This window comes from Wolffia australiana, chromosome 17 (assembly GCF_029677425.1).
Source record: "Wolffia australiana isolate 7733 chromosome 17, ASM2967742v1".
Classification (NCBI taxonomy): Eukaryota; Viridiplantae; Streptophyta; class Magnoliopsida; order Alismatales; family Araceae; genus Wolffia; species Wolffia australiana.
The window spans coordinates 9,335,453-9,359,649 of record NC_135851.1 but is presented as its reverse complement, the minus strand read 5'-3'; the positions used below and the strand labels follow the sequence as shown (position 1 = coordinate 9,359,649).

Genomic DNA, 24,197 nt, shown 5'->3' with positions numbered 1-24,197 from the left:
TAAAATGATAGTTGTAATTATATTTAAAATGAGATGATCATGTGGTTCCACTATCATATGCAAGTATCGTGGGACAAAACACGTGCCCCATATGAGAGCATTTGATGGTTATAATTGTATGGGAGCGCTAATGGATTCTTACTCGAAGTTTGCAATATTATGATCTAAAAGAAACAATTTAATATTTTTCTTATTTTGCAGTATAAATGAAATGGTTCTTGAGTTTTAACAAATTCTCAAAATAATATGGTCAGCAAGTACAAGTCAAATGATGTGTCAACTTTCCATGTTGGGAAGCGAGTCATATTTCAGTAGATTTTCTATATAATTTTATAATATATATATCATGTAAATACATTAAGTTAATATGCATTATCTTAATTACATATTCAAGTTATAAATATCCAAGTCAAAAGTATCTAATATGTTTCATACATTTAGTAGAAAAGGTATAAATTATCTAGGGTATTTAAATTTTTATGTTGGTATGGGCTATTCCCTACTCAAATCGGGAAGGTTATCATCCTTTCCTTTGTTTTCATTAACTTTTATACTCAAACAAACTTATTTCATTTTTAGTAATACTTGGAAATTACAAGGGTTGCACCCAGACATAGCTAGTAAATTTTTTTTAACTATACATACAAAGCAATAACACAGAAGCCAAATCATGCAATTTCGAAATAAAATATATAAAAATAAGATGCTTCTATCATAGTTATTGTAACTACTTTAGTTCGCGCGCTAATGATCCAGTAAATAAATTATCTGATATTCATCTCCAAATCTGAGTCTCAAGGGGTACATTTTCAACTTGTCTTTAACAATTTTACAAGTTAAAATATTTTATTTTTATAAAGTTTATATAAAAAACGATGGATAAAATAAATATTGAAAAAAATTGGATGTAGAATTTTTTAAAGAAATTAGACAATCAACTATCAGAAGGGAATTACTTTATCTCTCTGCCTAAAGTCTAGTTACTATTGAAATGTACTCATTTGTTGGCAACAATGTGACCCAAAGGATTTAACAATGTGATTTTATATTCCCTGAGGGGTTACATTCATAGTCGCTTTAAAGATATCTTATTATGTAACATTTATTAATTTTGTTATGTATCCTTGATGATAGAAATTTATGTGAGAATTTGTTATTATCATGTTTAATTGGTTTAGAAAATATTAACGGGGAAAAGCCGTGGACATTGATTTGTAGTTTAGATCAGAAATAAATGACCCTCAAGTATTTATGATCACATGGAGTATTGAAAAAAAGTTACATGTGGATGATTTAAACTCAATATTCAACAATAATTTAAATCACTAGTCACTACTTTGAATGATTGTGAATATTTTGATGATTTTAAAATGAATTTCGTATTCAGGACGTTAGATCTACTGGTGACATAGTATATTCAAGTTCGGTAATCATTAAACCTATTCATTTCATGTCTAAGATAATTTATTTCCAAATTATAGTTTTCAGATTTATCTTTTACGTGCTTGAGGTAATCATTTCACTCATTTCCTTATTCACGAGTTGTCCTTAGCTTTGACACTATTAAAGAAGATAGGCTAAGATTTTCCATATTCGTATTTTATAAAATCCGCAGTTGAAGTATGAGTGGGTAAATCATTAATTGAAAAACCCAGAAATAAATTTAGGTTTCCTTTTTTCTTCTGTTTCTTCTAAGTTGGGTGGAATAAAACCTACATATAATGGATTTCACGTCTTCTTTATACATTCCCTTGCTTATAAGTCGAGTGAGTGATACACTTGATGTATCCACCGTGAATACATTTATGCTTGAGTGACACACTCACTGAGACAAAATTTTGGACAAATTATTTACCTAATTTATTAAAAAATTTAGAGTTAATTTGGGTCAAGAAAGTAGGCAATATTATTGGTAAGTTTTGATTGTAGATTTCTGTTTGCAGTGATTAAGAATTACAACATTCAATTCACTGTGCTTGTTATTTAATTTCCTCATTTAATATTTTTATTTATAAGAGTTTCAATTTATGAAGATAATGTCAATAAGCCATATAAATACACACAAACTTATATTCCAAATAGGCCTCAACCTTAAGCCCAACTATAGCATTGACTATGTTTCTATCACTTCTCAGTTTTGATTGAATTAATCTCTAGAAAAGATCCACTCCGATGTAAAATCAAAATCCATAAAATGTGTTTCCAAAAATTTAACTCTAATAGTCATTCCTGAGAAGAGGACATGAATTGGCATGTAAATGATCCCAAATGAAAAAGAAACGATGTTGAATTCTCAAACTATAATATTCACATTTTTCAATGACATAATTAGGAAATCAAACGTCTATTTTTTGTCATAAAATTTTGACAATGAACATGTTAAATACATTACTTCTTCTTAAGGCTTTACATATTAGTAGTGTGTAAATTCTTATGGTAATATCATCAAATTTACGTTTCTTTGCATTGACTAATTATACATATTATTTATAAATCTTAAAATGATGAAATCTATTTTTGGAGCGATACTCTGCTTTTTTTTATTTTATGACACCATATTTGTATAGAAAGTGTTTTGATAAGTTGAAATATATTTTACTAGAATTTTCTGACATTAGTAATGTGCCATTTTTTGGTGTTATTTATTGGAATAATTGAATAACTTTTGGTGTTATTTTCTTCCCTGCGACATGTCATCATTCAATTTGATCTAATGCTGACCAATATCATATTTTGAAAATTCCATTATGGCATGAAAAATTGTGATTCCATATTGGCCAATCATTGGCTGAATTTATTTTACTTATTTTAATATGCAGGGTGATGTGGACCAATTTAAAAAAAGACTGGATTAAAATTACAATAAATCCAATTACTAAAGAACGAGATGGAGTGACATGTGCTCGTGCTCAAAACTCACTTGATTTAATATGCATTCAATTTTCCAAAAAATAAAAAATGAGGCACACTTACATGCCATGACACTATTGGCCAAACAAGGGAAATCACATGGCATGGCATGCTGTGACATATTGCTACATCGAAGATTTAACTTTGTGTTGTTTTGTCTTATTCTGTGTGGGGACACAAGCCATTTTTTGAACTGTAGATAAGTCACAGTCAATCATTACTATTAATATTTGGATAATTTAATGAAGCAGAACCTTGGAAATGATGTGACGGTGGGGGCCATGAGGAGAGAAAATATTTTAATCAGACGAACAACCAAGAAGGCCAATCAAACTAAAATTTTTTGGGGCAAATTTGTCTTTCTTCCATCACCCTCGTATTTATAAGGTGAGGTGACGATTATTATAAACATATAATAAAGTTGCCTCCTACATTGGTAGGCCTTTTCAAAGAAGTGAGTCTAGATATATGTCAAGTGATTCTTGTCACCTTAGGTGATTGAGATGAAGCAATATAAAAGTGGATAAGCTGGCTTGCATCTGCAAATCTCTATGATTCTGGCAGAATGTAAGAATCTTTGGTGAGTCTTTGCGCCTTACATTGTTTCATGTTCACCATTGTTAGTGGGTTAGATCCATAGCATCCTCTCATCACATCTCATCACATTACATTACATCATCATTGTAGCCTCTAGAGCCTATCGTTATCACTCTATTTCATAATTTCATGGTCAGCATACTTTCATAAATATTTTCATCCATTTCTACACATACATTGAGTAGTTTATGTCTATTCACCTTGTCATCCCACCATAATTCTTCACTTCATCGTTTGTTTCTCTCTCTCTCCACTAGCTCCTACCTGATATCCCTTATATTAATCATCTGAATCATATTAAATATTAGCTAATAGATTCTTACCTCATCCTTTCACTAATCTCACTACCTCAAATAGTATATGTACCCCCTCTCATCTCTTGAATCACCATTTGAAGGATATTGAATTCATAATCATCATTCCCTTTTGAGGTGATCCCTACTTAGCATTAATTAGCCATATTTCTATTGAGTAAAAGATTATTATACATTTTATCAATTAAAATCAAAGCCAAAATGTCATAAATTAAAACCGTACTCTTTAGTAAATTTGATTTTATTGTACATTTAAAACATCAATCAAAATAATCATCCTAGCCCTCACTGATATTGATATTACATGTTTGCAGTACCCCGACATCATCTTTTTTGTAAATGTAAATGGCCCTCATTGATGTTGATGGTTGTGTAATCATTCACATTTACCAAACCCTCACAATAGTTTTTTTAATTTTATATTATATTATTTTTAACCAACTGCGCCAATAAATTTTACATACGTGCATATGACGTATCTGAAAGTTTTGGATATTTTCTTTTTCCCATGACTATTCAAGAATTGTCTATAAAATTGTGTAATATTCCCAAATTGTTTCTTAAAATTAAGTTCGATAAGTCATGCCTTAAAATTAATTTTTGCATTATTGAATACTTATTTCACGAGGTATATTGATTTATTTAATTTTATCAAAAAATATTCATTTAATTTTTTTATTTTGTCTTTTACACATCAGGTAATATAAAAGAATTTCAATTATAGTATTACAAAATAAATTTGACTTTGACTATTATATCTCTGCGACATGGCATTCTTCCACTCCATATAAATCTATAAAAGAGGATCACTATTTTTTGGAATAACTGTGTATGTATATATACATTGTTATTACTTATATATATTCGAGTATTCTAAGGCTCTTCTCCATTTTAGTTGCCAAAAAGGGTCATTGAAATTCACATGTGATTCATATTTATATTCAGGAATAACTTATACCTCTCCTTTTTCCTTAAACGATTATTTTAGCAGGCTTATTGATAGAAATTAATTTTTTATTTATGTATGTTTCTTATTATTTAATTCTAAATCGAATTTTTTACATCATAATAAATAAATGCAATTATAGATACAAACAGGTCTCCGTGACTCATTTATATCGCTGGCCTTTCTTTCATTTATTTAGAATAGTAAGAAAATATAATGACTAAAAGGATATGCATCTGATAGGTTGTCTAAGATAGAATTTTATCAGTAAGATTGAAATATAAATATGGGCATAAGAGAAAGAGATGTTCCTCCAAAAAAAATCAAAATAATATGAAGACATAAATCAAGTCATATTGATTAGACTACAAAAAATCTATGCATAGTTAGAAAAAGTTGTATCAGTTAATAATTATATTACGTCATAATTAAAACTTTAGAAATGAAATTTGAGTAATTTCTATTATTTTTTTCCTTTCTTATTCTTCAGTTTGGGTTGAAGAGAAAAGAGCTGAGTCAGTCCAAAATCTAAATCAAAGGAGGTATATGACCCAAGGTAAAGATGTCGGAGTTCAAGTAATTTTAAAATGCAACATGTGCGGTAGAAATGAGAATGGTTTCACTAAGGAAGTTCCGGGTGTATTTAGATATGGTATGTAAAATAATTGATATAATACACCCGATCAACTAGAATTTATAAAAACATTGTCTTTATTGTAACAATCACACAATTCATGTGGAAGTGGAGAAATAGATAGATAGAATAGATCATGTTATCTTTTTCATTCAATTCAAGACACATTCAAGAAGCCATTTATTATATATACTATAGCATAACATATTAACATAGAGTAGAACATTAAAAATAAGATATATATATCTATAGAAAAACAAATAATATAACATATATAAATATATCACGGAAACCTATTTCAATTGTATATAAAAAGTAATTATGAGGAAATAGGATTTTAAAGATAAGGACTAAACTATGGATTAAGCCAAGCAACTATTTCTTAAACTAAGCAATCTTTTTTGTAGGCATTTGGTCCCCAATTGAATTGGGCGATTGAATTGATTATAAACACATGAGTTTACTGATAACTTGCAAATTAAGATGATTAATTGATGAAATTTACATTATATTTATGTGTTTTAATGACCATATTTGCATGTTATCATATAAAATGAAGGTAAATGACTTACACTTTGATTTTACTATGATTTCTAATTTTTATCATTTTTTTTTACATGGAATTTAACCTCATTTCGGTGAATAAATATTTTTTACAGGGCCTTAAATACTTGGCTAAAGTTGTTAACGGCATTCCTAATTTCTCTGGAATTTTTTCATATTTTTATATAATTTTCTGACCAATATTTAGTGAAGAAATGAATTTTTGTATTTAAATAATATATATATGCTATTTATTTGGTATTTTTATAATAATTATAATATATATATATAAATCAAGAGGCATCCACGTCATTCGCCCAAAATTCGGGCAAATACGTGGGTGCATTATATATATATATTAAAAAGAAGAGCATTATTAGCTCATTATGGTATTGTAATCGCTATGCCATAATGAGGAAATTATTACGTGAAAAGAAAAAAAATCGGCATCGTCAGCAAAAATTCATGTATTGATTTTTTTTTATAAATACCGCGTCAGTCAGCCGCGCGCATTTACCGACACAAGTGTTTTTTCTTTGCACGCGAATCAGTTAGCTACGTGCATTTAATGCACGCGCTAACCGACACATGTGATTAAAAATGATGCGACGTCGATTAGCCGTGTGCATTAAATGCATTCGGGATCGACGATAAATAATCAAATATTGCGGCTTATTTTGTCCTTTTCTGTTTTCTTTTAGAAAAAAATAAGAGAAGGGCGACATGGCATCATCCTGGCCGTTTAAAAAGAACGAATATTCTCCAACGATTGCGGCCGACAGACGCGGACAAATACGTGTCAGAACGTGGTCTGAGAAGGGGGAAAATGAGGAAAATTTCCGCAATAAATTAGAAAGCGCCATTTCCAAGCATCTTGGAGGAGAGATAAATTATCCAACGGTGGAGATTAAGCGCCAATAAAATGACGATATCTAGAGATCTAGATGTTTGATTGGGCTGAAATTTTGAGGGTAGGTTCATCTTTTCTCCCTCTACAATACAAACGGTTGGAGCTTTAAATAGACATCTGGAAAAGGGCGAAATTCACTTTTTGAAGCTCTCTCCAAGGATTTGGCCACGAAGGACACAAGCGTTGCTTTGGAAGTCGACAGTTCTTGATTCTGCACTCAAATTTGTAAGTTTCTGATTTGTATTTCAAACTTCTTTTTGAACGATTATAAAAACGCCAAGGCATGGGCGAAATGTACATGCCCTAGAAGTGGTTTTGAATGAAATTTGCACTGCATTTTGATTCTGATTCAAGATCTGGTTTTTAATCTTTAATTCTACATCAATTTTCAACATTTCTGCATTATTAGATTTTTAATTTACGGTCAGATTTCACCTTTTCCCCAATTTCTTCACTTTCTCTCTCTAGGTTCATTTGTCTAGTTTCTCTCTCTATATTTCATTTTTTATTGTTTTGATATTTATTTTAATATATAAAAAACCTAAAAACAAAATTTGATTCAAAAATTCATTCATCTTGAAGTCCAATTTAAAAATCCCTTTCTTGATTATTAAATTCCCAATTTAATTCATAAAAATTGTCTTAAAATTTTATAATAATTGGGAAATAAATAATCCGAATTAATATGATCTTATAATTCAAATAATTCTATCTTGAGATTTTTGACCAAAATAATTAAAATCAAATTTAAGTTTTTTACTTGATTTTGATTAATTAAAAACATTATTAAGCATAATTAAGGTTTATTAATTGCAAAATTAATTCATCTTTGAATTAATTCATTAAAATTGGATAAAAATTCTTTTTTTCTGCCTCCTTGTTGTTAGACCCCTTTCTTGTTCTATATTCTATACTTAGTGATTAAGGGTATTTATAAATGTTATTGTATAAGTCTAAACGTTAAATCAATGACATTTTACACTCATTTTTAGGCTTATCATTCACTTATTCCATTTATTAGCGAACAAGGAAAAATATTATCTATATGAGTGAATAGATCAACCTCTAAACAACAATGACTTATTAGTATTTCTATAAAATTTAATATTTTATCTTTGTTACATTTTTTTTAATAATGAGAAACAATTAAAGATAACCAAGTCAATCCCTAGAGCTACTGGTCCTAGGACCGGAAATCAATAGACATGATATACTCTTCAATTGGCCAAAAAAATTTCAATATTGTTTCAACATTGGAGTTTTTGAAAAATACTATAATTAGAATCTATATTTAATTATTGTGTTGTAATAAAAAGGGAGAAGTCGAAGAATAAGTCATATCTTTTTTTTACTATTGTAGCATGTTCATTCATTTACTCTACTTATCTTAATTTTTTAAGTCTGTGTTGTGGGAGTTTATCCTCCGGGGATATTTTTTCAACCATTCCTATATATGATTTAAAAATCTACTTTATTTAATGATTTTTTCCGAAAGGATGGAAAGACAATTCTTATTCATAGTAGCTATTTGTGGAAATATTTTTTGGTTAAGAATCAATTTCCTCTTGTACAGATTATGTATCAGTCAACCATAACTGGAGGAAACCTCGTTATCCAGAGTTACCACATTTGTTCGAGTGATTCACAAATGACAAAAATCTCTATTTTGTCTACATCTATCTCTATAGGAAGAAACTAAACCTCTCATTTTCTATTGATAAATAGTGTGAGTAAGTCTTGAATAAGCCCCTCGAAAGCTTGATACAAATAAACAATTTTTTGGGCATCTATGAGCTATATATCCTTGTTTAATTCTATTCATTTAATAAAGTTAAACCTTTATGAACAACTAATTGACTTCTGTTCATTCCTCATTTTCCCCTCCTGTTCTATTAACAACAAAACAAATTATTGTGATACATAAAATCTAAATTCGAATGGATTTTATTAGTATAACTTTCCCAAACACAATTTATTAGTTCTTCCAGTGGGGTCTTTTGGTTGTGTGTGTAAAGAATAAATTTGAATGGTAAAAAAATGTAAAAGCGATCATAATTTTTTAGAAGAAAAAATTGGATTCCATCGTTTGTATTGTCACTTCTTAAACGATGAGGGCTTTTCTATACATCAGGGCATTTTCTTCCATCCCATTTGATCATATTTTTGATAACTTGTACACTTTGCACTTTTGGCTCTACCCAAAAAATTATATAAGAATAGGTCATTTCACAATGAGAGCTATACATACTGTGGTGACATTTAATTATGAAATTTGGTTATCTAGGTGACCATGTTAGTCTATTCTTTGAAGAATATGAGGATAATACTTCGATTTTCACCTCAACTTAAGGTGATTGGATTTTGACCAACAGAAACCAAAAAAATTATACACAATTATTAGAGGGATATAAGAATGCTTTTATTTTCATTTTAAATAGTAAGCATTATTGTTTCATTTTTTTCCATCCTCTTTATTCTCTCTTTTTATTCATTCTGGTCCTTGATAGTGGAACAATTGTTCCGTTTGTTTGAGCTCATGATCTATATGAGTCACACATACACCTTAATACATGTTACTTGATGCGGAGGGCATCCTTGAAGAGTGGGAGATTTCATTATAATTCATATTGGATGTGTTGCATTTCTGATAAGTTGTTTCATATTTGGTTTCTTGTTTCATATATTCATATGATCGGATAATAATGGCCGATTTGGATAGATCCTAACCTAATAATTCTTAATTATTGCCTTAAATTGAATAAATATTTTAATTGGATTAAAATAGCGAATATTAATTTACAGAAATTTAAAATTATGCTTTGTTTGTTGTTTGAATATAATCTACTATTGACTAGAAATCCCCTCTATTTACGACTGCTACAAGATGAATGAGACCATAAGCATGGGATTTTGTTGCTTACATAAAAACATCCCTTCCCATATCATTAGATACAACCGATACAGTGTTATTGGTACTTAGTACATTATTCCTTGGAAAGGTTTCACGAAGTTTCAGTATTTTGTCTGCTTCCAGGATGAATTCTCTTGCTATTGCCTCATAAAGAACTAGCAAGTTGGCGAATCATAACCCTAATTCTTTACTATCCATTATGAATGAATGACTTCTACGTATTAAATGATTGGTTCAAGCTAAGAAAAAAAAAAGATTTAAATAAACATACAAACATCTTTTGTACATTGCATATGGCTCTCCAATGGAATTGACTTTTCTCTCATGTAGACAAAAGGACAATACAAAGTGACTAGGTAAAAAAACAACTGATCCAACACATATCAGATCGCTGAATTATCCATTTACGACCCTTTTTTCATTGAGGTTAAATAAAACTATGATGGTTATGTTGATTTATATCTTTCTTACTTATCTCATCTTTAATTAAGGAATAAAAATGTTTTTTTACTGGATCCTAGGGTAAGTAAAAAGATCTTATTTTAAAAAACATAAATATCATAGAGGCCCTTCTGATGTGTAAGAAAAATCATTTGTGATGCTGAAGCATAACTCCACTCAAAAATAAAACATAAATTATCTCCAATTTGAAATTACCTCTGTTTCATACTCCTATAGAAAAACAAATGTTTTGTTCATATCAAACTTAAAATGATGTGCTATTTTTACTCGTTATCAAATAGCTCATTGGCCCCAAGCGTGAGGCATACTTTTGTTTCTCAAATCAAACAAATAAAAAACTCATTGGCGCTACGTATCAGGGAATGCTAGAAATTTGATAATTTTCTTCTAACTAGAATGAAAGATTCCATTGAGGTGGCTAATCCCTTGCATAGTATATGTGTTGGGTTCTAAAGGCCTTGATCTGGATGAATAGAAGGATTTCATGCAGCGGAAGACTTAAAACGGAATCGCACCAACATCAATAAAACATGAAAACAAAAACATATGATTGAACCTCATCCGCAATTTCTTAGATCCTCGAGCGAGACGAGTCGAGCTACTCATGTGTGCAGCCTCTAGACATATCCACGTGATCCTCACCACGTCGAATCTCCTCCTTCACCTTGGTGAGCTTCATTCAACCTCCATCATCATCGTTGTGCCATCCTGATCACACCGCAAAATGGATAGGAGCCAAGGGGAGAAGACCATTTTAAATATATGATAACAACACCATTTTAAGCTATTTAAATGCATAAAATTGAGCTAATAGCATGAAAAAAAGACCAAATTTAAGGTGTTATCACTTATTGAGACCATTTATCTGGTGGTATGCAGTTTTAAAGTTTTTTAAATATGGTATCATTTAAAATAGCTGAAGTGACTCTAGCATTTTTTAATGTAGTAACTTGCGTTTGAAATGTAATTATGGAACTTAAAGAAAGCATAGTATTTGATGGAAGGATATCAAAATACATGCCATAATTAGCCATCAAACAATACAGAATGAACCCAATGATTGAATAAGTAACAAACTGTTAATCAACATCATATTTTCCACTAGCACGGGATGTAGATATTTTTTCAAAAGATATGTGTGTATGAACTGATAAATAACTTGGCTTATGTTTGACACATGATATTCTCTCTCTTTGAAATCTGTTAGAAATTAAGATCTAATAAAAATATTGACAACCACAGCTGGATGAAAAGTCACCAATACATAAGAATACTTTAATCCAGGAAATATTTAGAAGGTTTGTATTTTTTAATGAATACCAAGATATTGTTATGACAATATTAATATGTTGGAAATATTAATTTATTTTACATTTTATTTTGTGATACATTTTATTCTCTTGGTGAGTTTTATAGGAAATATCTAAATATTAGATAGAACAGTTGGATTGGTTTGAAAGAGAGTGACACAAGTTTAAGGAAGATGACATAAATTGGTTTTCAGTAAGTTACTATATATTTTATCAGATTGAGGGAATAAAACTTTCAGGATTTGGATAATGAATTACTGAAATTGTATTTGAGGAAATATTATCTTCAATTGAGATATTTTCATACATTTCAATAGAAATTGAGTATTACTCAAAATTTAATGACAATGATATTGTGATTGATGTAGCTGTCATATTAACATTGACATGTTGAAATTTTTGATACTGTTATCTGGAATTATTTGAAATGTTTTGGAATGTATTCTACACAAAAATCTTGAAAAAATTGTTCCTGAAAAGTGAAATATTTGTGTTGAAGTGAATCTACTAGGAAGGAAATTAATAATTTAGGATTTAATGATAACATAATCTGGGATGTGGTTTCTCCTGTGGTGAATAACAAATCACTTTTGATTTCCACTTATGATGCACTATCAGCCTTCATAATGCTCAAGTCTTTGGTGATCTAGACTGTCATTGGGGCATTGATATAGATTATGGCTCTTGAAAATATATGATACCTAATGGATATTATGTGGCTGTCAAGCTAATGATACTGCCATGTTTATTTAAGTTCATTGAAAAAAAGATTTGTGTTCATTATTATTCCGTGTGATGTTTATAATGAAGTCCATGAATACGTGCAATGACTTCGTGAATTATGATGAGATCATAATACAGTGATGACTAGTCTTTAAACATGTATTCAAAATATTCCTATTCGATGGATATTCGAGATAGACATCGAATTATCCTAATAGAATAGCACTAGCTGATCCTACTTAGATAATAAGTAACTATTAGTGTGGCCATTAGTGTAGCGACACTAAGGACAGATAGTGGATGCTCTTTCGAGAAAGAGTTCACTGAATTGATTCCGTATGAATCCCTGAATGGTACTATACTTAAACGTCAATCAGGTTGATTCAAGTCACGGTTGTATAAGTGATCCACTGACCTGAGACACCAAGGGCATCTCATGCGTAGATGATTACGTTTTGACTATGACTTACAAGCCTCTAATCATGGGATTCAAATAAGTTATAGATCAGATGTAGTAAGAAGCTTACGGAGATGATTGAGTGGTCAAGATGGGATCATCCACCCTCGGTGTAAGAAGAGATTGACTCAAGGAAGACGATGCAGAAAAATCCCTGGCTAGGGTTGTGAGAATATTGGAGAAGGCATTCTCCAGTGGTCCCCGTTACGCATCAGTACTAATCGAATGACATATTAGGGTTTGACGATAAATCATACACTTAGTCATTCAAGAGTCTCGCACGGATGATGGATTATACATATAAGGTTACCGATGACGGTAAATGTTCCATGAGAGAGTTCGAGACTACTCGGTATCTTCTAGAGCATGAGGTGTAGCTTGGCACCCCATGAGTTGGAAACTTAACCTATCGATTGGGTTAAATCGATCCTTATTTAATTAATCTATATGTTGATATAGTTAATTAATAAGGTTGACCAATAAATGTTATTGGGCCACTAAAGTTATTAACTAGAATGTTACATGGGCCTAGAGGGTCACACACACAAGGTAATAAGGGCATTGGTGGATATATTTTACTTTGTTGAGTTTTTGAGAAAAACCTTGAGTGAAATATAAAGAGGGAAAGGGGTCTCATTTTAAGCACCCATGAAAGCCTGATTTGAGAGCCTCTCCGTTTATTCATTCTCTACATTAACCAAGGAGAGACTCTCCAAGAAGAGTTAAAGAGGAAGAGGTGGAGATCCAAGTGCCGAGTGATCGTGTGGATACTTCTAGAGGCTGGATGCGTGAAAAGCTTTGGAACGCTCTCATAGTGAGCATGTCAAGGGTGGAATAAGCTCCCCATTAAGGTACATTCAATGTTATTTTTAAAGATCGATTGTGAACCAATCGACACGATTTTCGCATCCATGGAATGTGTTTTCCACGGTCGAACCAAGGCACAGAACCCAACAATACCTACGACAGGATTAGAGAATAACCCGAAGGTCTATAAAAATGTCAGATATATTTCTTCCTTTCTTAGATATAATCATCAAAATTTGAGAAATAGACATACATCCTATAATGTTAATTTTTTTTTGAAAAAATAGTTCACTGCCTTATTATGCTTTTTTGCTATTATAAACCAAAATGATAAGGTCCTGACAAATATTATTTCAACTTGAATAATGTTAATGTCTTGTTGGATGATAGTACTTATAGGGATACAACAAGAGTGAGAATATGGGTAGAGGAAAAACCTATTAAATGATTGGTTAATAAATATACCCTTCATAAGATATTGTTTAATTCCATATCTCCTAACCATTTACTTATAGAATTAAACATATCAATTTTATACCTGTTGAAGGAGTAGATAATAAGATGCTTAGACCTTGCACTACTATTACCATCTAAATATTATTAGAATACTTTTTGCATCATTTTATATTCTAAAAATATGTCCAAATATTTGACTAAGGCATTATTCAATGAAAATTTATATGTGGTGCAATGTCTTATATCTTCAAGTATAGAGGAATTATTTTGGATATTTATAAGAAACAGTGCCTTCTATGGATTAATAAGATTTCCCAGAGCTAGGAGTATATGTCACTAAATAATTTGACAAGAGTACCAAAACTTAATTTTTGATAGTAACCTTTTAAGTAGTTGGATATAAAAGTATCAGTAATATTTTTTACCTTAAAAGATTGAGTATAATTTCTTGATTTGTTGAAACAATAACTTGAATTGAGTGAGAACATAAATAATTTCATTATTATCATTGATATTACATGCTTATATGCATTTAAAACATTTTTTAAAAGAGTATTATGATTTTTATTGATGTTGGAGTATTTTTTGGAACTTTTCAAAATCAGATTCACACAGATATTAATGTTCAACGTCAAAACGCGTTTTCTGGATTTATCCAAAGGCTTTACATGATTTGAATTGGTTTTCCCCTATTTATTTCATTCTAGCATGAGGCACAATCTGATTCATTTGGATCTCAGCCAATGATTGGATGACCCAATCATTATGTAATGTTAATTTCTGAAGCCATAATTCACCAGTCATGGATTAACTTTCTATCTCTTTGAAATTTTCTACTAAAAAAGTGTCATGATAAAAATACAAATCGAAATGAAAATATATTCAATGTGACTTGTGGGACATGTGTTGATTGAGGGAAATATTGTGCTTAATGTCACAGCAAATGTGCCATTAAAGTACTTCCACACCAATGCACATGATGATATTGGATTTTCTAATACTGAATTGGGAGGTGTCAAACACAAATAACGAGTTAAACATTTTGGAGACTCTGAAGATCCAATTTTGACATGCATCAGTTCAGGACTATTGACAATGGAAATTGAGGCAAGCTAATTGGCAAATCCAAGAATTTTATTGACATGATTTTGATCCACGTAGAGGAGAGAGAATAATCAGCGGCCAGAATTGATCCAAGTTGAAGGTATGATCTTTGAAGATCCTGAGATAATTTTGGTCTGAAATTTTTAGAGTTAGATTATCTTCATCTCCTCTACCCATCCATATGGATATCCCAAAAATGTATAAAACATCATAAATTTTCTCCTGTTCTGGTAGGCATTGTCAACAAAAGTGAGTTTAAGATCCATCAAGTTTCATAGTGAAAATATTCACTGAAGTTAGAAGTCAAAAGAGAAGTGGAGGTTCTAATTTTTCACCAAAGAATAACTTTGATTATGGTGTAATATAATGATTTTGGGTGTCGCAATTGCATTTACATTGCCATCTTTTCCTCCACACATCCATTTAGTTAGGTCCAACAATCTCACCCATCTAAACCCATTTTATTTAACTTATCCAAATCTAATTCCCCTCATGACAATATCTATCATCCATCCAACATGGCATAACCCACATACTTTATATACCTTAATACACTTACTATATAAAGATATCCTTATTTATTCATTTATTCTTCATCTCACCTCTCCATCATTCCTACACTCTATTCCTCATATCTCTCATAATATGTCTCTACTTGTATCTAATTACTAGCCAAAAAAATATCCCTTCGAATCCCCTAATCACCATTTAAATGCAAATTAATTCCCTTGTCTCTGTTCCATGGGAAGAGGACCCTTGATCATCACAATCTAAGCACATTTTTAATATTCAGTGTGATTTATAAATTTATTAATTAATTAGATTATGAAAAACACTTGAGCACCCTAAAACTGAGTTCATAAATGAATCTCATGGGAGATATAATTATTTTTATTTTATTTGAAATCCACTGAAATAACTATCTGACTATTAAACATCAAGACAATAAAGATGCTCAAATTGAAAGATTACCAATATATTGGCCCTTTAACGAGTATTAACATAAAATTAATGTCACAAACAATAAAAAGTGGATTAACAATCAGATCAATGTTATGACTGGATGATTACTATTAAAAAAAATAATTATATCCAATATGTTTTGATAGTAAGTCAATTTTACTCATTTGAAGTTCATTGGTTGACACATTAAAATATAAAAATACAGTGGAAAGTGATAACATATTTCCTAACTACTGAATTTGAAATCATTTAGGATTATTAAATAATTTCATACATCATGGATTTTTAATCATTAATAACATTGTGTTTCATGAATGTGTATTTTCAATGACCAATTCCATAATTTATAATATTTATATCTTTTGTGTTCTTAAATAATTCATATTCCTATGAATATAGATACCAACTATTAGTAAAAGATATCTTAGCATTTTTTTATGATCAAAGGATTTAGAAAATTTAGGAAAAAATGGACCTGTCTTAATTGATCTTAGTAGTATAAGAAACATGGGCTAGAACTATTGTGACAAATATAGGACTTTAGGCTTGGTTAATTAGGTCAATGTCGCAAATATATTTTAATGTTCGATAAAGCATCTAATGGGTTAAAATTCTTATGCCATGATTTATCTAGGTTACCATCTACACATCAAGATGTTGATTTGCTAACCTAATATGAATGGTAAAATAGAGAAAGGACACGTCGCTTAAGATTAAGGATCATCATTATTTGAATACACATATATGTAATATGCCTCGACTGTATTAAATTTATTTCAATAAATCTAAGACATCTAAACGTATCTATTGACATATCACACTGAGAGGGTATTTGATTATTTTCACAGAGCTCAATGGAGTCAACCACAAGACAATTCCTCTCAAATTTTCAACTAGGTTTAACATCACACACAAGATGGTCAAGTGAGCCAGCTTACCCCATCGGAGATGTCATTGGAGCTGTCATCATCGCCATCAATGGCCTGCCGGTTCACTTCCCGTCCGACTGGCACGCCAAGGCCACGATGGAAACATCCGGGTTTAACACCCCGGGGGAAATAAAAGCACGACCGCACCATCGACGGATTGGAATTTCTCGCGGGCTCGTGCTCGTTTATTTCCCCATTTTATCATGCTTGTGTTTTTGTTTTCATCGTGTCGGTTCATCATGTTTTGTTATGTTCCTCGTGCGTCATGTGGCTTTCTTTATGTTTCTTAGTGTATTATCTTTTTTGTAAAGGGAACCCATGTATGAGGGCCCCTTAATGGACCCCATAATGGACCCTCTTGTAAGGGCCCATCATGGCCCTATATAAGGCCATGATGGGCACCAAACCATTTCAGATCTGAATTTTCATTTGGCAGTTACCAGCGTCCAGGTCTCACCAAGAAGAAGAAGAAAAGGAGGGAGGAGGAGGAAGGAAGAGAGGAGGAGGGAGAAGAAAAGAAGGAAGGAGTTGGAAGGAGAAGGAAGGAGTTGCATCCCTTGGCATTTGCCCATCTGTCCGTCGAAGCCGCCACTCTCCTGATTGATGATGCTAGGTCATCCAAAAATTTATCCGCGGGATGAGGACAATCGACTCTCGATGGTGCTATGCACAACGGGCCCACCCCTCGGGCATCCGAGAGGTCTTCCCCGATGACCACCATTGTTTGTGTATGAGGTTCCAACGCGTCCGATCAACCTTCATAGTTGTCTCCCACGATGACCAACACTACGACAGGCTTGCCACGTCGCAATGCTGTCTAACGTCTGCACAGCCAGACCGACTACGCTAATAGCAGCTGGTGTCAATGACGTCAACGCATCGTCTTTGGACGTGCCTCCAGCGTCATCAAAGACATCCCGCATCATGACTCGTCGTCAACACCAACTGCAGAACTGCCCTGATGGCGACTACGTCAATGTATTGACATCAGACGCACCTCCACTTACGCACGAGATGTCCCGCGTCATGACACGTCGTCAATGCAAACTACAGAACTACCCTTTGACATGACAAGTCAACACGTCGCCTAGGTCGACTTGATGGTTATTTTTATTCTTATTTCCTCTTTCCCCAAGGCCTATACATAGGCCAATGTTGCAAGAAGTACTCGGTGAATTTTATTTCAAGAATATAAGTTTTCTTCTTGAGAGATTTTCCCTACCCATCTTCCCTTCTGAACCGCCGCCGCCTCCGCTGCCGCTGCCGCTGCCGCTGCCGCTGCCGCTGCCGCTGCCGCTGCCTCCGCCGCCAATGGAAGAACCTAGGTTCGTCGCTCTTTGATTGTCTGTGCCGCCTGCGCCCGCCCACGGGTATGGTCTTCCGTCAATGCCGCTGGTCGCCCGCACACGCAGGCTGCCCACCCGCACAGGCCGCTGCCGCGCAAGCCGACCGTCTTTACAGGCCGCCGGCCGTGGCGCAGATCGCCCCCCACCCACACTCCCGCCACGCAGACCGCCCACTCGTGCGCAGGCTGCCCGCCCTCGCAGGCTGCCACCCGCACATGTGGTCTGCCCGCACAGGCCGCCGCCCACACGCCGCCCGCCCGCCCACGCAGGCCGCCTGCCAGCACAGACCACCGCCGCACAGGCCGCCCGCCCGCACGCAGGCCGTCGCCCGCGTAGGTGGTCTGCCTGCACAAGCCGCCCACCCGCATGCAGGCCGTCGTCTTCGCAGGCCGCCCGCTCGCACAGGCCACCAGCCACGCGCACGCCATCCTTACGGCTGCTCGCACCCAACCTCACGTCCGCCCACTCCTGCATTCACACCGCTCACCCGCGCCCTCGCGCTCCTCTCAGTGTCCAACTTCGTGCTCGTCATCGATGCTTCGAGAATTCCCCGCAACCTCATCACGCACTATATAATGCTGAGGTACTCCTACACTCTTTGATGTCCAGTGTTCATCATCCAGTATTCTTCGAGTGTTCATCCACCGCCGTCGGATTAGTTTTTGAATTTTGAATCTTCAAGCGTTTAGACTGAGTAGGCCTTTGAATCTTCTAGCGATCGTCCGTTCGACTTTATTGACTTTGGTGCTTTGCATCACTGATGTGGTTGGAAGACAATACCCTCGCCCTTGATGAGGAAAGGGGCTGCACAATCATTATTTTCATCGGATTTAGATCTTCGAATTCGATCGTGTGATTTGTGGTCTGTTTTATCCTACTCCTACACTAGATTGTCCTAAATCCAGTTGCACCTCGTCACCCTGCATCTGTTCCCCACTCATCCTACATCAGTAGCCGCGTGGTCCGCGCAGTCGATTCGTCAGCCACATGGACGATCCGCGCGACCGTTAAGCCGAGCGCCTAGCCATGCAGCTAGACCAACCACGTTAACTGCGACCGCGCGGTCTGTGCAACCAATCCATCAACCACGTGGCCGAGCTGTGCGGCCGTGCAGCCAAGCATTCAGCCACATAGTCGGGCCTGCCAGTGCCACCATCAGCCGCGTGGTCCACGTTGCCGAGTAGTCAACCATTCGACCGAACTGCACAACCTTGTAGCTGAGCGCCCAGTTGCGCCAGCAAACTGCGTAATCGTGCCGGCCAAGGGCCGCCCGACCATGCAGCAAAGTCCTGCTAGCCGTGCCCGCCTCAGATCTCGCCGGCCACACCGTTGCATTGCCCCGCGGCATTGCTATAGGCCACGCCGCTGTGTCGGCGTCTGCCTCATTACCTTTTCCCCTCGCCTCCGATCTCCGACCTACCACTCCAGCACTGTACTCCCGCCTATTGTCGAGCTACACTGTGCCCACTTCTCAGCACGCCTCCACCGACTCACCCACACCGACCCCTATTGCATCAACGAAAACACTGACGACGAATGACATTGCCGCCGAGGTACATCGTTCCCCTCTGCTCATCAGTTATATTATGTCTTCCAGTATATTCTCGGCTGCACTCCCCCCGCTCGGGTTAGAATTAGGTGAGAGAAATATTTATTGAGAAAAACTACGAGTTGAGTGTCTTTCCCAGGTATGGGTCGAGCCCGTTCGTTACGTGTGAGTGCCAACATAATTATTCCGTTCGATTTCGTAGTCGATGTCGTTGCTTCAACGAGGGTCAGAAGGTCACTGTCCCCATCACTTGTCGCCCATCCCGGAGCTCGGAGCTCAGCGAATTCCCACGAGTCGAGCCTACACGTACATTCACCTAGGTCACATCATCACGTAGTTACATATCTCCTTAGGGAATTACCTGTTGACGAGGTCCTTGACGACGTCCGACATCATTTTGGTATCAGAACATCGTCTCGGTAACCATCGGACGATGTCTTTGATGATGTCCGACATCATTTTGGTATCAGAGCATCGTCTCGGTAATCTGGGGACGACGTCTCTGATGATGTCCATCATCACAAGATGTTGAATTCTACAATATCAAAGAACAAGGTTGATTACAATGATAATGCATATCCTTAGAAGAATCAAGAATGGCAAGGGTTCCCAATTTAAGTGGGAACTACTTAAGGACTTGGTCAGAATCTTACATACATTCCAAGGGGTAACACAACATGTCATGCAGTAAAAAAAAATTACCATAACAGGAGACATCATCTTGGTGAGAAGATTGACAAAATACAAAAACTGCATGTTGTTGCTATTGAATGTGCGTACCATTTTCTAAGGGGTAAGAAAGTTTACATCTGCACAAATGTTATCAATTAAGGATGCATGTTGTAGTATAAAGGTGAAACTCAAGAAGTACACATACCTCATCTTGGAGAACAGGGTGATAACCATTGATGCTCTTTTGGACTCCTTCATGGGGGAGATCTCTTAATACGAGCATAAAAAGTGATGCTATAGCTTTTCTCTAAGGGCTGCTCCACATTCTTGTAAATGACTAAGCTGATTATGATGAAGAGACATTGGCCGACAATACCCATGATTCACCTAGTCAACTGCTTGAGGAAGGCAGATAGAGGTTTTTACCTTTATTTTCTCTATTTTTACTCTCTCTTTATAATGGAACTAAGGGGAAACAATGGGACAGATGCATGGAATTCTAATAAAATTCAGGCTATGTCTCCAGCCAAAAGGAGTTGGAAGCATGCTTTGCTGCCACATAAATCCCCATCTCTTGCACCTATAGCATGATATCTTCGGCAAGACGTGCAATTGTCACATTCAAATGGTTGCAAATCAATGCATGCCGCATCAAAATTTTGGTCATTGTGAAGTGTTGGATCTATGATGTGAAATTATGTCTACAAGGCATCAATGATGGGGAAGAGGAATCAGATGATGAACATTGACAGCAGTAACACATCCTACCTATGGACTAATTATTTACACATTAATATTTTATTCATTTATCTAAATTCTGAGCAGGTTCAATATACGATCACTTGTGAAAAATTAGGATTGATGGAACATGAAACGGCAAATGTTATATCTTTTTGTAAAAAAAATAGCCCGGGCCGGCCCAAAATCAGAGCCGCCTCGCTGCTCGCCGCCACGTGTAGCCCTCTCCAACGAGCAGGCACATCGTGTCATCAACCCCGCCACGTGTCATTCCTCCACAGTCGCCGCTCATTCTCCAGCCGACACGTGTCGCCGCCGCTTCAAACCGCCGCCTCTCATCGCCTATGAATACCCATCAACGGCCGAGCACTTTAAACTCACCAACGTGAACTGTACTACTAAGCGTAGAACTGTAATACTTTCAGTTCCAAGTGAAAGAGAAGAAGGAGAAGAAGAAGATGTCTTCCGAGCAGGAGAGGTCGCAGCTCGACGCCCGAGCTAAGCAGGGCGAAACTGTAGTGCCCGGCGGCACCGGCGGCAAGAGCTTGGAAGCTCAGGAGCACCTCGCTGAAGGTTCTTTATCCCTTCTCTGTTCTTGCCTTCTTATTCATCATCATCATCTCCCTTATCATCATCATCATCATCATCATCACAAGTTCTTCTTCATCTTATTCTTAAATGGTCGTGGCAAATTCTTCTTCATCATCTTATTCTTGTTCTTAAATGGTCATGGCGAATTCTTCTTCTTCGTCTTATTCTTTTTCTTCAATGTCATCATCGTCATGGCAAATTCTTCTTCTTCTTCATCTTATTCTTATTCTTCAATATCGTCATGGCAAAGTCTTCTTCTTCGTCTTATTCTTATTCTTCAATGTCATCATCGTCATGGAAAATTCTTCTTCTTCATCTTAGTCTTATTCTTAAATGTCATCATCGTCATGGCAAATTCTTCTTCTTCTTCGTCTTATTCTTGTTCTTCAATGTCATCATCGTCATGACGAATTATTTGTCACCATCTTATTCTTATTCTTAGATGTTACCATCATCATGACGAATTGTTCTTCATTATCTTATTTTTCATCTACATCATCATCATCATCATCATCTTCATGGCTGATTCTTCTTCATCATCTTATTCTTATTGCTCTACGTCGTCATCATCATGGAAAATTCTTCATGACCATTTTATTGTTATTCTTCAACGCCATTATCATGATGAAAAGTACTTAATGGTCATCTTATTCTTTAACGTCGTCATCATCATGACGAATTCTTCATGGTCATCTAATTCTTATTCCAAAACGTCGCCATCATCATGGCAAATTCTTCTTCATCATCCTATTCTTATTCCAAAACGTCGTCATCATCATGGCAAATTCTTCTTCATTAGGTTATTATTATTCTAAAACGTCGTCATCATCATGGCACATTCTTCTTCATCATGTTATTCTTATTCTTAAACGTCGTCGTGGCAAATTCTTCTTCATCATGTTATTCTTATTCTTAAACGTCGTCATGGCAAATTCTTCTTCATCATGTTATTCTTATTCTTAAACGTCGTCATGGCAAATTCTTCTTCATCATGTTATTCTTATTCTTAAATGTCGTCATGGCAAATTCTTCTTTATCATCTTAATTTCTCATCTGCATCATCATCATCATCTTCATGTCGGATTCTTCGTCATCACCTTAAATTTTCATTTATATCATCACCATCTTCATGGCAGATTCTTCTCCACCATCTTATTCTTCATCTACATCATCATCATCTTCATGACAGATTCTTATCCACCATCTTATTCTTCATCTACATCATCATCATCATCTTCATGACAAATTCTTATCCACCATCTTATTCTTCATCTACATCATCATCATCGTCATGAAAAAATCTTCTTCATCGTCTTATTCTTATTCTCCTACATCCTCATCATTGTCATCACTAGTTCTTGTTCTTCATCTTATTCTTAAACGTTACCGTCATCATGACAAATTCTTCTTCTTCATCTTATTCTTATTCTTATTCTTCAACGTCGTACTCATCATGAGAAACTCTTCATGGTCATCATCATGACAAATTCTTATTCTTCAACGTCGTAATCATCATGAGAAACTCTTCATGGTCATCATCATGACAAATTCTTATTCTTCAACGTCGTAATCATCATGAGAAACTCTTCATGGTCATCATCATGAGAAACTCTTCATGGTCATCATCATGACAAATTCTTATTCTTCAACGTCGTAATCATCATGGGAAACTCTTCATGGTCATCATCATGACAAATTCTTATTCGTCCCCGTCATCATCGTTAAGAAAAAAAATGTTCTTTTTTCTAAAGATCTTCCTCTTCCTCTTACTAACTATCCTTTTGCTCTTCTTCCTCTTTCCTTTGTCCATCATCATCATCTACATCAATAACATATTCACCTTCTTATTCACCATCAAGAATATCATCATCATCAACATAAACCCCATTATCATCGTCTTCTCCTGGTTCCTGTTTGACGTCATCGTCACCGTCATCGTCATCATCATCGCCCGTTGACGTTCAGGGAGGTCTCGCGGAGGACAGACGAGGAGGGAGCAGCTGGGAACGGAGGGGTACCAGGAGATGGGCCGGAAGGGCGGGCTCAGCACCACTGAGCAAACCGGCGGCGAGCGCGCCGAGCAAGAGGGCGTCAACATCGACGAGTCCAAGTACCGCACCTAAGCCGTCATCGTCATCATCGTCATCGTCGTCATAGTCGTCACAGCTTACATAGAGTAACTGCGTTTCTACCTATCTAGCTTTTACCATGTAAAATAGACTTAATGGTAACATGTTTTCCTAAAGTTTCTTTTATTTACCTGTGACTCTGTTTAAAAGTGTGTAAATTATACTTTAGCCCACCCGGCTATCTAAAATGGGAATA

General features: G+C 35.2%; 1 protein-coding gene across 1 annotated transcript; it reads left to right on the top strand.

Moving 5' to 3' along the window:
- Positions 1 to 21,671: 21,671 nt before the first annotated feature.
- LOC144714418 (protein EMB-1-like) lies at positions 21,672 to 24,197 on the top strand. Its single transcript, XM_078589154.1, has 2 exons — positions 21,672 to 21,854; positions 23,838 to 24,197. The coding sequence occupies exons 1-2, from the start codon at positions 21,740 to 21,742 to the stop codon at positions 23,993 to 23,995; spliced, it is 273 nt and encodes a 90-aa protein (XP_078445280.1). The 5' UTR covers positions 21,672 to 21,739; the 3' UTR covers positions 23,996 to 24,197.

Excerpts from the sequence above, each read along its gene's own strand:
- LOC144714418 (XM_078589154.1), top strand. The coding sequence starts at position 21,740 with ATGTCTTCCGAGCAGGAGAGGTCGCAGCTCGACGCCCGAGCTAAGCAG. Across the intron at positions 21,855-23,837 it reads TCAGGAGCACCTCGCTGAAG|GGAGGTCTCGCGGAGGACAG; the intron begins GTTCTTTATCCC and ends GTTGACGTTCAG.